At 33.4% G+C, this 16,492-nt stretch overlaps 1 protein-coding gene across 1 annotated transcript; it reads right to left on the reverse strand.

Moving 5' to 3' along the window:
* Positions 1 to 564: 564 nt before the first annotated feature.
* Positions 565 to 12,957, reverse strand: LOC133175676 (scavenger receptor cysteine-rich type 1 protein M130-like). The gene is made up of 13 exons (XM_061310784.1): positions 12,899 to 12,957; positions 12,393 to 12,562; positions 8,440 to 8,611; positions 7,505 to 7,668; positions 6,261 to 6,408; positions 3,724 to 3,881; positions 3,361 to 3,508; positions 2,822 to 2,988; positions 2,579 to 2,726; positions 2,186 to 2,352; positions 1,693 to 1,843; positions 798 to 961; positions 565 to 605 (listed from the first exon to the last, which is right to left on the reverse strand). The coding sequence occupies exons 1-13, from the start codon at positions 12,955 to 12,957 to the stop codon at positions 565 to 567; spliced, it is 1,857 nt and encodes a 618-aa protein (XP_061166768.1).
* Positions 12,958 to 16,492: the final 3,535 nt, after the last annotated feature.

Here is a 16,492-nt window from a genome sequence, read left to right on the forward strand (position 1 = left end):
TCATACCATGAAAGAACAGAAATCAGCGATATAAACTCAGTACAACATTGTTGGATTTAACAAAGATCTGTGTATTTTAACAGCAATTCAAACATTCAAAGATAAGGGAAAATAAGTTATATTAGCCAGATACGTTATTCAACATTCGCCTTACGTTGTAAGTCCAAGTTGTCGACAAATAACCCTTGCTTCGTTTGGTCCCACTGGAGGTATGTAACCTCTTTCTCCCTCTATTGTTAGTTCTATCAAACCAGTCTTTGTACTATTCCCTCCAACAAGGCTTACCTCTGGAGAACCTGTAAACCAATTAATTGTTTTTGCTCTTTTTAACAGTGAAAAATGCAAATGTGACCAAATATTTCCCTCATGCAAATCATCCCTTCCTCTTTCTAAGCATTAGCATTCCAAATTTACGTTCGACAAATACATACAGTTTTCATTTCTTAAAAAAAAAAACAATGAATATTTTATTGTTAATCACTTAAAGAAAAAAAAATGGTCGAAAAATACTGTCAAATCATCATTGTTTGAGGGGGTCAATGTTTCGGGGTAACTAAAATTTTACTAGTTTGTAGGGCCATAATTTCGTGGGTAACTTGCATGCTCTATATTAAGATACGTAAATTAATGTGTTCAATGTATGTACGCATGTTTGTGGGGATGAAAATTCGAGGGTAAGGGTTGCCCACGAAATCCAAGAACATTGATCCCCCACGAACAATAATGATTCCATAGTAAATTTTTATAATTGTTTCTTGTCATTGAACAGAGGAGTCGAAATTCAAACAAGAAAATACCGGAGCAAATAACAGCAGCCGCCTGGTAAGTGTACGTTATTCCCGATACAAACAGTTTGCAGTCAAACAAAGTGGGTTCGTTCCCATCACAAATGGCTCTAGAAAGCCACTGGTGGGAACTTCCTTGGTAAAATATACCCGATTTGACAGCAAACCCAAATCGACTGAAAAGACAATGATACACAAGAAAGAAAATCCAGTAAAGACTTAGCAGAATATTGGTAAACTTTTCAAAATATGCGGTAATAAATCTGATTGATTTAGATAACTTGACAACAGCTTTATTTGACTGACTGTGCTAAACATTATTCTAGCATTGTTTTGAAATTACTTCAACATTGACATAAACGAATCTATAATATATCACAATTAATTCTACTAATCTTTTAAATGTATGTTTCGTCAGAATGTTAGGTAACATTGTATCTCATCTTTCATGCCATTTTCTGTTAAATCAGAAAAAAAATACAGGATTTTTTTTTGTGTATTCAAGCTGACTCGCAAGGTTTAGACAGGAAACACAGTTACAATTATTATAATATGATCATAATTTGCTCTTAAAATTAAATTATAGCTATGATGGACAATTATTATGATTTATAAGAAAATATTTTTGTAGACATCGTATACCTAAATAATTGCTTCGTCGGTTAGATGTTAGATTGTGAAAATAATTGATTGCTTAACGTCCTATTCGAGAATTTTTCACTTATATAGAGTTCTGATGTGAAAATCATGTAAATTTTAAATGTCTATGTTTAAAAAAGTTGTTTTTTTTGGGGAGAAGGTGATCACAGGTGTGACCACAGCTTTTTTTTTTTTTTTTAAATTTATTAAACCTGTAGAATTACAATTTTATGTAAAATCAAATATGGACAAATTTGTGCTTCATTACCTTGGTTTTTGTAAATGTCTGCACACCGATTTTGCTGCATTGTAATCCCAGTCAGCTGGATCTATTGTTCCCCATCTGTCCGCCAAGAAGACTTCGACAACACCCTGAGTAGTACTATTCCCAGCAAGTTTTACCATAAAACTGGCCCTGTCTGTAATTATACATGTGTTTTATTTAATGTCCATAATACTCACCATAATTTCTATCAATTTTGTTTGGTTAGATCTAAAGTGCTAGAATTCAGTAAGTAAAATATCACTTGATTTATTGGAAAAGAATCTTCTTTTTTTTTAATTTGAATTTATATCTTTATGAATTTCAACCGTTGTTTTTAAAAAATGATGAACTTATTACTTAATACAAATGTATTCCATTGCAAAATTTATTCTACATGCATTCACTGTATAAGTAAAAAAATGATTTCCAAATGTTTAAAAAGTAGTTGTTTTGTGTTAAAACAAGATGAAATGTGCAAATTGTAGACACTATTTACCTTGACAAATGAGCCCAGCATCTTTCACTCGATTATCCAAAAACCCGTCTATGGACAAAGGACACTCTAATATATTTCGCTCGTTTCCTGTGCATTTGAAATCCTTCATCCAGACTCGGTTATCCAGGTGTCCAAAAATCTCTGACTGGACCGGCAAAGCCTTCCGCCTATATAATTCACATAAGTGGCTAAATATTTAAAATAAAATTCACAGGTTATCTTGTTTACATTTTATTAATTTTTAAATTTTTAATATTTGAACGCAGATGTTGATAAGTTGTAATTTGATTTACCCTAACTTTAATCTTCGAAATGTATATCCCAGTAATTAAGGTGAGGAATATATCTTGGTATAACAATTACTGCTGAAATTAAAAATATTCTTCTCCTTACGAATAAAAACCGAGTTGCTGACACGCTACAGTTGCCTCTTCTTGTCCAAAACCATCTGCATCTAAAGTCCCCCATTCATTTTCCAGGAAAAAACGTAAAGTTCCGTACCAACTTCCATTATATATCTCTAACACATTTTCAATGACATCTGTAAAACAAAGAATCATTCAAAGCTAACTTTGATATATTTTCGTGTTTTAGAGAGAGAGAGAGAGAGAGAGAGAGAGAGAGAGAGAGAGAGACCTGCACAAATAACTCCAGCTTCTATTCTTGGAAAAAATCTGTTTGCCAAGACTTCAACGCTGCAGCTTAAGATTTGTGCATCTGAGGAACAGGAATCCTTTACTTTTATCCAGGTTAAGGTTGGTGTCACGCCATAAAGTATGTTATTTACAGCTAAACCTTTTTTCCTGAAAAGAAACGAAGCATATCACTAACTGCTATAAATGTACTGCTACAGTATAGCATACATGTAGTATACATATCATCAGACAAATGTTGCATATATATAATCAATAAATAACGCATTAATATTTCCAAAAAAAAAAAAAACAACAAAAAACAAAAACACAAAATGTTAATGTTTATTAGATGTGAACATCATGCTTACTGCATACATATAAATCTATTTTGTAGTATTAAGTGACTTACTATTCAGCATTAAATAATTAGCAGTTTGCAAAAGGACATTAGACAGGCTTGTATCTTAAAGATATCTCAAACAATTGTTATGCTAAAAACTTACAATATAAATAAATGCGGATACTGTTCATCAACATTACCCCTTTAATCCAATCTGATTGCAAATTATATTTGCTTTCGAATGTGTCCAAGTGCTAGAGTCAATTCCTCCCCATTCACCGTCCATGTAAACCTCCACTCTTCCTGCGGTGCTTCCATTGTTAAGGCGAACTTTAAAATCTGTATAATCTATTAAAAAAAAAGAACTCTGTCGAACTTTGATTACATGAACACAAATGCGGATCAAATAAATTAAGGAAACAAGCGTGCGAATTCCAGTAATCCTTAAGACTGTGCCAAAAAACTTTTTGTCAAATGTTCAAAAATTTTAGTTTTCATGTTATAAAAGAAGTTATTGTTGAATTAATCATTTTTTTTTCATTTTGAAGCTGCTTTAAGCTTACCAGTACAAACTACACCTGCAGATCCAGTTCCATATTGCCCTGTTACCTCGTTTGGACAGTCAATGAGATTGTTTTCTGTTCCGTAACAACTAACACGAGTCAACCACTCCCAGTGGCTGAACCCATAGACGTCATTTACAACTGGTAACGCTCTAGAGCTGAGCATTCAAATAAAATATATGGTAATATATGTGAACTCATAATGACGGTGTCTATTAAATTGCCTCCCATATAAATTGAATAAGTATAATGCACAATGTGTGCAAACTATCCTGATGTCGGGAATTAATAGCGATTCTCTGTAACCACTTAAACTTCTTTGCCACGCATGGTCACCGATTTTGATGAAACTTTGCCTATTATTACAACTTGACACCAGAAGCATATATCAGATAAAATTTCGTGTCTTGGTTGCCAGCCAGAAAAAATTGAGATTTTTCAGATATACTTTGAATATTAAGCCTTAATGAAGACTAAGAAAAACAAACAAACCATTCTCACAAAACAGGACACTTTGTTGCCACTTATGCTATAAAAAAACTATTTAGAATTTATCTCTAAGTGGTAACCATAGGTATATTTGGAATGCATTTTAGATGCTGAAAAATACTGAAAAACGCTCAATATTCACTAATGAGAGGTGTTGCATGATCAAACTCAATCAACAACCTAAAAAAACAATAAAAATATTTGACCTTAAGTAATTAGGTATTGGCAATATTATTCTAAAGATAACTTTCATGGTTGCCATGGTAACACAGTGTAGCCATGCAAAATCTGTTGCTAAGATTGGGTTAATGCTACTATCTTGAAGAAAAACAATAAAATTCATGACTAGCACATATACATTCTTAGGACCTTGCAACACCGACAACATAAGAATTATTGGGATTAATTGGTACTTTGCAGTGTTACCATGGAAACAACGTACCAGTTGTTGAAAGTGATATTTTTTGCTGCCTTAGGAATTTACTTACCTTGCAATCAAGAAACATTTATTTGATTCACCTTGAATAGTATTTATCTGGTAGATCTACAGTTGAATATCATATATAGATAAAGTTTGTTCCAAAATATAACACTGTTGCTATGATTACCAAGAAGGCAAAATATTCGATTTTGTTAATTTTATATCAATATTAAACCCTATGTGCCAGCTTTTTGCATCCAGTTAGAGATTGGGTGGTAGTCAAAATTGAAAGTCAGGTTAGTTGTTCGTAAATATCAATCATAAAAGTTTTAGGAATCTACATACAAGGGTACGTATCCAAGGAAACAGAATATTTTTCAGATTTTTATGCATATTTTTTCGGCTAATTTCCATAGCAATGCTCTATTTAAAAAATTGAATTTGAATCTTTTGAAATATGAAAATTAGGGTCATACCAAAGGCTTTAAAAATTGAACATCAGTTATATAGAAATATGCTTTTTAGAAGGATGGGATAAGATTAAAACACTAAGAGAGTTTTAAAATCTCTTCGTGGTATTCAAACCATGGCAACCATTGCCAACCCATAAGACATAACATATTTTGTACTTGGTATATGTTACAAGGATCTTTTGTCTATTATTTGTTGCATTTCAATCTATAATTCTTTTTATTTTTAAGTGTATGACTTTATAAAAATTAAATGAACAAAATTATAACTTTTGAATAATTTGTTTCTATAGTAACGTATGTAATGGTTGATTTAACAGACATGTTTATCATGCATTTAAGACATCAGGCCTTCAATTTTCAGAAACAGTCATTTCCACTTGTTTGCCTTGCTGCAAACGTTAACTGTGGGACTCTGAACGTGTTGAAAAATGCCATTTTTCAAACTTTAGAACATGTTGCTATGGTAACCATGACACGTAGCAACCAATTTTTGCCTGATTTGAGTTTACGGTATCAAAGACTTTTATCATAGAGAGTTTGGAGAAACTCTGAGACTATGCGTGCCACAGCTCCTATACAAAAGTTCAAGTCATTACAGATAATGGCTCTTAATATTCAGGAAATATAAATGTGATGGTAAATTACTTTACAAAATGAACCAGGCACTAAAATACCATATAAGGCATTATGTCCAAAAGAAATTCTAGTGCATTTAACTAGTATATATATATATATATATATATATATATATATATATATATATATATATATATATATATATATATATATATATATATGAGAGAAGAATGAAAAGAATGAGTGTACCACGACTGTTTGTTTTGAAAAATAGAAAAAAGCCCCGAAAACAATATCTATATATTATTGATGCAAATAGGATTTTCTCAACCCCAAGTAAAATAAAATGTTCAATATCTTTTCTATAACTCCACATTTGATACAGTCAATTATTTTTAAAATCACAATAAATTTAATATTAGATATTAAATTAATAAATTTAATATTAATATAGCTGCTTTGCGTCTGCATTTTTCAACTTTTAAATTTCCTTTGATCGAAGCTTCTGACATTGCTCTTAAAACAATATACAACTACATCTAATAGAATATATAACGCAGATTATTTGATTTTCTTACGAGGGTTTCTGTAGATGTTTGCAAAATAATGAAGCTGATTTTTCATTCCAAGATTTTTTGTTGATTCCTCCCCACGTTCCGTCTATTTTAATTTCAACCCTACCTGCAGAAGTATTTGATGCTAATCGATAATGTACACTATCTGTATCTAAAAAAGAAAGATAAAAAAATTATTATTATATAAATACTGCATGTAGTTGAGTGTAACATTGAAATTTTTCACCCCAAGAACACCATTGTCAAATTTTCAATGTTACACTCAACTACATGCAGTATTTATTATATTATACTGAATGTTTTATACTAATGCATATTACAGTGAACTTTGCGCGCATAAATTCTGCGCAGTCAATATTTTTTGGAATAACACCCCTCGTCAAGCAATGTTGACTATTGCTATGCTGGAGGGCGTGGCTTCATTATTCAGCGGTTAATAGTGTTTTTTAACAAATGTTTCTCGACGAATCAGATTCAACTAATTTATATGAAAGTATAATAAATATTATAAATTATTTCACTTATTTGTTTGTTTGTTTTTACCGAATGCAATACGCAGATAGATTAATGCTTCCCATAGAATATCACAGTGTACTTTGTGCCTTCAAGCTACCAAAATATGACGTCATAATGGGAAATTGGGTCAAGTCACTGCCAACTTGAGGTGTTATGACGGGGAGAGTGTCATGAACTTTACACTTTATTTGAAACTGCATGTAACATACTATATAGCTATTGCAAAATTCACGGGTCGTTAAAGGTTGTTTAAGTCTTGTATGTCCGAATATTTTAAAAATACATCGCTTACTTACCCTTGATTAAAATTCAGCATGTTCAAAATGCTTACGAAAAATATACTTTTGAAATGTGCTATGTGTTATACCCGTGGTTGGAGGTAGAATTATTTTTGTGTGTAACATAACAAATATGGTTATATATAGACGAGGGAACCCTCTATATAAATTGGAAGTACTAAAGTACAATACTTATAAATTAAAACCCAAACCGACCTCGCAATGAAATATTATGTTTTGAGCGTAATTTAAAGCTTCGGGAAGCTGCGTACCAGTAGTAAATTAAAAACACAGTTGAAGTTTATATATAGAAACTTACTGCAATATCAAAGTGTTCCAGAATGACACAAGAGAAGTGATTTTGTGATTATACATTTTTATGAAAATTTGTAACAGAGTAAGCATTATCTTATAAGGCTCTGTGTTCCAGTACTGGACGTTAATGCGAGGTACCTGTACATATTACCCCAGCTTTAAAAGAATGGTAGTATGACACGCCTCCCATTTCGATACAGTCCAGCAGTGATTGCTCTTTACCCGTACAGTACGTCCTATCTATCCAATTCAGAGAATAGATGGAACCAAACATGCTACTCCTCACAGGAAGAGATGCGGAACTGAAAGATGAAAATTAATATTTTAAAGCTCTAACTCTTATATTCATGAAAGTGGTGAGGATTATAAACAGTATCAAAAGATTGTATTTGAAATCTAAAATTCAAATGTCTGGAAAGCACAACTTGTGTGAGGTAAATAGCTCAAAGACTTTTGTAAGCAATTATACGAGGTTCTCGCCAGTAATGCTTTTCCCCCCTCTTTCTTCTCTTTCTCAGTGGATGTTTCTTGTACCAGGTATTCTAAACTTTAATATTTTTGGTCTCGTGGAAGGTTTTGTAACTACAAGAACTATACCATTGATCTTTTTAAAAATTACAAAGGATACTTAACTTTCCCTTCGTATTATAAGGTTTGATAGCTTTAAAAGCAGATAGCAATTAGAATTTTAAGAAATCATCAAAGTTACCCCGTAAACAGCTACAGTAAAGTAGAATTGAATTATTTCATTAATTTAACCTCTATCTAGTAATCATCCGTGGGAGAAAAAAAATTGATATATTATTGATAGCTTTACAAGGAGAATTTCTTCCTTCCCTCATCCCCCCTGTCCTACAATAAGACCCATAGGATTGAAAATGCAGTTCTTCTGTAATATTATTTTGGAGATAATTTTCTATTTACTTTATTCTTCCATAGCATCTGATACCATTCCTGTTCTCAGAGGTCCAAGTTTGTCCCCCTCTCATAATCTGTATTTCTAATTTGACTTTTGAGAACGTTTACTGTTCGTTATCTTCACATTTCGTCAAGATTTCGTCGCCTCTACTTACTGTGGTAGACCAAGTTCCCTACAGGCGACGGTTGCCGCTTCTCTACCCCAGGTATGGGAGGAATAAGGCCGAGTGTGTAAAATAGTGCCCCACAATCCACCTAGGAACACTTCTACATAGCCGCTATTTGCTGTCTGATTATTAACCAGTCTTATCGAAAACGAGTTACTGTCTGAAAACAAGATCAAGATATCATTGTCTATAAGATTACAGTGGAGTCATTTTATTTCATGGAGGTTCAATTTTCGAGGATTTTCTTTGTATCTTTGTCCATGAATTAACAACTGAAACGTACATTAAGAGTATATATTTCATAATGAGATTTTCGACCCAAAACCTACATCCTATCGAATTCTTTGATTTTTCAATAATTAAAAAAAGTTGATAAAAAACGGGTAGCATCTGTTCCTTCGCCATGCGCTCGGAAATTTGAAGTGAAAGTTGCGGGTCCTTCGGATGAGACCTTAAAAACCGAGGCCCCGTGTCACGGTAGGCGTTGGCACGATAAAGATCCCTCGTTGCTCAATGGCCCTGAGTGCCGAGTAAAGGTCAAAATTTGAAGCCCTTCACCGGTATATGGTGACGTCTCTAAATGAGTGAAAAATTCTCGAATGGGACGTAAAACAACATACAATCAATCAAGCACTCTGTGTGTCGTAATAAGACATATTACGTCAAAAAAGAAATCAAGCAAAACCTCGTCATTTTGCATTTCAGCGAATCAAATTACTATGAAAGATGCCCAGCTGTTTGACAGACAGTCAAATATCCTTAAGGTTGTACTTTATGAACCATGACACTCGATCCATCAACTAAATTCTGATGTCAAAGACTTGTATTAAAGAGGTGTTTTCAACTTGATTCTGATCCCATTAACTTGTAATAAAGGTATGTATTCAACTACATTCTACTGCCATAAGCTTGTATTAAAGGGATGTACTAGATTAGATTCTGATGTCATGATCTTATATCAAAGGGGTGTAGACAACTAAATTCTAATGTCAAAAGCTTATTTCAAATGACTGTACTCTAAATGCTGATTGCTCTACGTGAGAACATTTTCTAAAACGAAACAGGCTAATGACGATTAAGATGATGATACAACGATATCAACTTTCTCGTTTAAAGTAAACATTTTGGGAATTCTACGGTCGACACAATCCGTCGTTGGGACGAATGTTGACCTAATGTCGTTTATGCAATTTGTTAGGCTACTATTTTCATAGTCTTCGCATTACGGATTTTTCCGAAAACGCGATTGACAAGGAGCACACGGCAGGTGCAATTGGTCGGCAGGGTAAGCTTACTCCTCCATGACAACGGATCCCTCCTCTGTTTTCAGAGCTCCATGTTGGCTTTGTTCAAAATTTATATTGTTAAAATGAACATTTGACAATCATTGTTCGTTATCTTCAGATTTCACTTGTATCAAAGGGGTGTACTCGAATGAATTCTCATGATGTAAGCTTGTATTTTAATTATTCTAATCTAATTATAATTGTCTAGCTTGAATCGAAGTGGTATAATCGACTAATCGTCACAGTAGCTCAGTCGGTAGAGCGATCGCCCCATGATCGGAAGTTCGTAAGTTCAGCCCCGTCCACAACAGACCTAATAGAGAGCAACTGTTCCTTCGCCAGCGCGCGGTTCTTTGTAATGAAAGTTGCAGTTCTTTTGGATATCTTAAAAATCGAGGGCCCGTGTCATAATAGGCGTTGGCACGATAAAGATCCCTCAAGCCCTTCACGAGTATATGGTGACAAAAGTTTTTGAATGGGACGTAAAACAACACACAATCAATCATTCTGATGTCGCAAGCTTGTATAAAAAGAAAAGATGAGAGTACTCAACCAAATTCTGATGTCAAAAGCTTATATTAAAGTGGTGTACTTAAAACTAAATTCTGATGTCATAAGCTTATATTAAAGTGGTTTACTTAACTAAATTCTGATGTCATAAGCTTATATTAAAGTGGTGCACTCAACTAAATTCTGATGTCGTAATTTTGTATCAAAGGGTGAAATGTCGGTTTGGATGAGATAAAGACATACTACTATGATACCATAGCATAAATTTTTAGTGTGTAGCGGCATAGAACAGAAAATTGCTGACTTGGTACTTGGTTACAGTTTCTGAAGAAAAACCTTTATTTACTGTAAATCATTAATGGAAATTATAAACTTCAAGATGAATTTTTACAGCATTTTCTTTTATTTGTTTATTTATATGTGGATAATGAGAGCATTTTATTCAATGAGTTTCTTGCTTAATCTTTGCTTAATCTAAATTACGATCTCCCCTAGTAACAAGTGTCATTATGATGTCATTCCCCCCCCCCCCCCCCCAGTATTTATATAACGTACAGTAAAAATAAGAAACCGAGGAAAAATACAGAAATAGCTATTTCGTGTATGAATAGTGAATTGGTATGCTTTCTAAGAATCTTTTGCTTTGTCATTTAATGTTGATGCAACACAATTTTATACGTCAATGAAGATTGGAACCGTCACGATAGAGCGCTCGCTCCTTAATCGGAATGTCGTGTGTTAAATCACGGCCGCGGCTGACCAAAGTCGATAAAAAAATACAGGCAGCAACTGTTCCTTTGCCAAGCGCTCGGCACTGAGTGAAAGTTGCGGGTCCTTCGGATGAGATCTTAAAAACAAGGCCCCCGTGTCACGGTAGGCTTTGGCACGATAAAGAACCCTCACTGCTCAATGGCCCTAAGTGTCGAGTACAGGTCATCAGGAAATTAAAAACACGTACTGCAAGGTCGTAAAAATGACAATCAATTTTCAAGTTTTGTGTTTTTCGACAAAAGTAAACTAGAGGTTCTGTGAGCACTGAGTTTACAAAATGATACCCCCGCCTCCCATATGTTTGTAATGGCAAAGTCCATGTTTTGCTATGGGAGACCCGAAATAAGTGTCCAATCAACAAGTAAAATGAAAGGTATATGGTTACGTCTCTTTATGAGTGAAAATTTCTCGAACGGGACGTAAAACAACATTCAATCAATTAATCAGTCAATCAATGAGGATTGAAATAGGGTGTTTCTATTAGAATGAGATATTTGCCCAGTAATGTTTCCTGGAACCTATCAATTTTAAGCAATTCGAGAAAATTTGCCCCCGTCAACTAGTATAGTTTTGAAGCACGGTATACGCATTTTTATTATACCCCCGCTTGAAAAGCGGTGGGTGTATAGTGATGGGGGTGTCCGTTGGTCCGTTACAATCTGGAGTACACATCTCTTATCCGCAACTCCTCTTATACCATTGAATAAAATTTAATAAGACTTTCACAGATTTGTTACATAGTGCCATTGTGCACCTCCTATCTTTTTTTGATCGAACACATATTTCGGGTTTCCAGTATCAAAAATAAACACTGCCATTCTTTTTATAATATTGAGGGGCACCCTTCTCTTATTCGCAACTGCTCTTATACCACTGAATAAAATTTAATGAGACTTTCACAGAATCTTTATTACTTAATGCCAACGTGCACTTTCATTTTACTTGTTGATTGGACACTTATTTCGGGTCTCCCATAACAAAACATGGACTTTGCCATTACAAACATATGGGAGGCGGGGGTATCATTTTGTAAACTCAGTGCTCACAGAACCTCTAGTTTACTTTTGTCGAAAAACACAAAACTTGAAAATTGCATGATTGTCATTTTTACGACCTTGCAGTACGTGTTTTTAATTTCCTGATGACTTTTTTATTTGTTTTTTTTTCCTCCCGCATTTTCTTTCGCAAATATTTTTTTGAGAAATTGATACATAAGAGAGAAAAAAGGTATTTGATTTACATACCAAAGATAATATTTTTCAATATTGCAAATTCTTGCTCCTTTTATCACAACAAAAGTGTCAGTAATAAAAAAAATCATCTCTATAAAACTTTAAAAGTGTTTTCATGGTGTGTTTTTAAAAGCAATATTACCTTGGCAAACGACCCCAAAGTTATCTGACTTTAGAAAAAAGCCACTTATTTCAAAGGAACACTGCCATAATCTGTAAACGACACTAGTGCACTGTAATTTAGTTAGCCATGTTATGCTTGTTGACTTTCCGTAAAATTCTGAGTCCACGTAAAAAGCCTTGGTAGATGAACTGGAAAGAGATATTAACCCTAAATCATCACATTCCTTAGATCTACCCTGTCAAAAGAACTGCATAGAAAACTATAGATAAATACCATAAATTAAAATCAGCTGAAAACAGCAATACTTTGGTACTATGATTAAAAATAGTGGAGGGGACTGGATCTTGTTTGGGAATTAGTCTTTTATTTCGGAATAAGGCTTAGGTATAAAAGCTATGTTTGAGTTGACAGAAATCCATTTGAAATTGCATGTTTACGCAGTAGGTATATACAAACCTCAAAGTTCCAAGAATATTACAAATGGCCCTAGCTGTCCTGTCTTTTCTATAGGAATAAGCGTTTACAGATCCCCACTTTCCGTCAATGTATACTTCCACTCTTCCGGAAGTTGGAGTATCGCCATTAACGAGTCTGACAGGAATCGAGTCTAAGAAAGGAAATTTTGTTATTTTAATCACGCAATCACTTTTAACAAACACTTAATGCAATGTGTTCAAATAGAATATGAGTATAATATAAAATACAACATGGCTAAGTTTTGATGTTAATTTTTGTAAATCAGCAAGTTTTGATGTTAATTTTTGTAAATCAGCAAGTTTTGATATGTTAATTTTTTTTTCAATCGTAAAAGTAAAAATTACCTGCACAAATAACTCCAGCATTGTTTGAGAAAGTTTGTTTTTCTCCCTGCACATTGAACCAACATTGGAAAAGATTATTTTCAGAACCAGTACACTCCGTGTTGGTCATCCAAGACTTCCCCAAGGTTCCTCTGTAAAGTCCATTTCTCACGGTCATTGCTGCTCTCCTATTTATTTGTAATTTTATAGGTATAGAGGGGTAGACCTATATATAGAAATCATCGTCATCTACGAAATAAGACGAGGAGCGCCTGTATGATCCCGAAATTAAATAATGAGCGCCTATGAACCACTAAATCGATCTGTCACGGGAAAAGTTGCACTTCTTTTTCAAATTACAAAACTAATAAGACGACTTTATAGTGATTATCATTGTTGAAAGCACACATTTGACTACGCCCTGTTCCTCTTTTTCCATCAATTTATAGTTTAAAAAATATGAAAAGAAGCAGTTTCATCGACGTCTACACAATTCTGACATTGTAAGTCTCTCTAAGAATATCTCGTCAAGCTTAAATACTAATAATCAGGTCGGATTGTTTCAAAATTTACAGTCAACTATCCCAAAAATCCCTTTTTTCTACACGATACGTGAGGAGCTGCATATTCATTTAGATGTAATGACCTACAGGTGCTCTATCGGTAACTCATCTATTTCATGACTGCAAGATCACGTACGGTCATTAGAAAGTTTGTTGGAGTTCCCTTATGATTACTGCATGAGTACCAATATGAAATGTATGATTTTTGTCAATATTCTTGGAATTGACTCACAATTGACAGAAGATAGGTGCCATTGTTATATTAACGACCAATAGCTATATTATGTCATCGTACAAGTTTCAAAGTATACGTAAATATCGTAACATCAAAGTAAATTGCTATTACATTTAAAAAGTAAACCAATGAAATTCTTTATTATTTTTATAAGAAAAGCAATTGATTTACCATGGCAAGTCCATAGATCGACAGACAAGTCTTGACGCACGATAATCCCATCCATCTGTTTCTGCTGACCCCCATACATCTTGAATTTGAACTTCTACTCGCCCAGAAATATTAGAACCCCCTACCAGCCTTAAACTGGAATTAGCAAGCTGTGTTCCTGGAATTTTTTTTTCTAAATTTAGAACGTTGGATTCTGTGGATTGTATACACTGTTCCACTCACACAAATAGGGACAACGTGTTATAATAATTATAGATATGTCGGTATAACAATAACAGTTATGTCAACATAATTATGCCGAGCTATTTTATAAATGCCAGTTGACCAGTTTATTAGTAATTCTCTGGTTGTCGTTAAAACAACATAGATATCAATATGATTATATATTACAAATAGAAAATTAACATGCATGTTTGAGCATAATATACATGTATAATAATGATACATACACAAATAGTGCTTACTGGATTAAATTTCAAAGATAGTAGTCGTTTTAATCCTCTTAATTAAAGTGTTAATAAATGAACACAATTTACTTAATAAACCTATATTTCTGGTATAAAAAAAAAATCGTTAAATCTTATAATATTTCGTCCTGACATATAATATTTGGGAATATACAATTTTTCTTTCATCTTTTACAGCATAAAATATAATGGAATTCGTTTCGTATATGGTTTTTACATAAAAGGCATAAACTATTATCTCTTTTAGTATCATTCCATCTTTTAGTTTCATTAGGTAACTTCTTAATCTAGCTAGAATTTACCTCTTTTGATTACTAAAGATACATTTTTACAAATATACATAAAATTGACATTTAAAATTTAAATCCCTGCATAAAGTTTATGTCACACATTATGGAAAGTCATTGCAATTTGATTCCCAATTTTATTGAAACTGATCTTGAAATCAGAAAGGTTTAGTACAAACCTTCATCACAGAAGTACGCCCTTACACTTGAAGAACAGCATTCTATCAGACGGAAAGAACACGAAGATATAGTTGATTTGGAAGAACATTTTAAGCTGCTCAAACATTTGGTTCCATTTCCAACGCCAAACCAGGAGTAGTAAATTCTTCGAAGTCTGTAATGAAAATGGCAATTAAATTTAAGTAAAGTTATAATTATGTCTGTGGTGTTTTATTTTTCCGCTGAAAGAAAGGTAAATATTAGATAAAAAGAGGGTTATCTTATCAATATTTATCTCGCAAATCTTGCTTGAAAGTATACTACGATCGAAATAGTGATGCGTCGAGTGACGACACTGTCGAATCTGACTGAAATACAATTGAATCTGACTCACATACATTTGTGAAATCCAACGAAGAATCAGATTGGTGCAATTTTTATAGGTGCGCCCACATTCCCAAATGTATTGCCGTAAACGTGGAATGTTTCTAAGAAAGGTAGAAAAAGGCCAAAAAAGTTGTGCTTACTGAGTTAAGTATTTTCTTTTGGTGAAAGTGATGCAATACCTTATTAAATGTTGTGAGTGCTGGTAAACTATAAAATGGTCTTGCAAATAAAATCTGTGCCAGGACTGACAGTAGTTGACTTGATACATGTACCCCGGGGCATAATTCTGCGATTGAAAACACGGCCGATTTCCCCCCGTTACATCGATAATTCTGTGAAAATTGTTTTTTTTTTTATTTTGAACATGCAAATATATAGGCCTATATATCGATATATGATCTTTATTATTTTATAAGGAATTTAAAAATAACATTCGCCGTTACAGTAAAAATTGCACTGAAAAAAAAACAACACATGAATTTCGATTGTTCTGGCCGCTTGTTTATTGCCATGACGGCCGTTTATAAACTGGGTATGCAATAGCACACACACATTTGAAACATGGTATTTTTGACAGTTGTGGAAATAAAACAGTAAACTTTTAAATAATTCCGATGTTTCACATGTGTTTTACAAGCTATGAATATAGAAATTATATGTATTTTTCAATAACACATTTGATAACAAGTACTCCGGTATCAGCTGGGTATGCTTTACAATAATACCCGAGTTTTCAATATTTGCTTGCGTTTGCCTACCCAATGTAATAGTTCACTTGTTTACAATCACTAGAGTCTAAAAAAGAGATAAAACGTTTTTTAGCGGCACAGAATATTCAATTTATGGAAAATGTCGTCAATTTATTGCAGAGGAAATCGGCAGAAATGCATGTAGGATAAAATTGTGTGCTGTTGAACAATATGCATGTACCGTCTGTGAAAGGAATATCACAATTCAATTCAATTCAATTCAGTTTGTTTATTTATCAATCAAGGGCCCTCATGGGGCAAAAAGTACATTGTAAACACATATATAGTCATATACATGTA

This window comes from Saccostrea echinata, unplaced genomic scaffold (assembly GCF_033153115.1).
Source record: "Saccostrea echinata isolate AGI-Se365-2 ecotype Australia unplaced genomic scaffold, CSIRO_AGI_Sech_v1 ptg000064l, whole genome shotgun sequence".
Taxonomy (NCBI): Eukaryota; Metazoa; Mollusca; class Bivalvia; order Ostreida; family Ostreidae; genus Saccostrea; species Saccostrea echinata.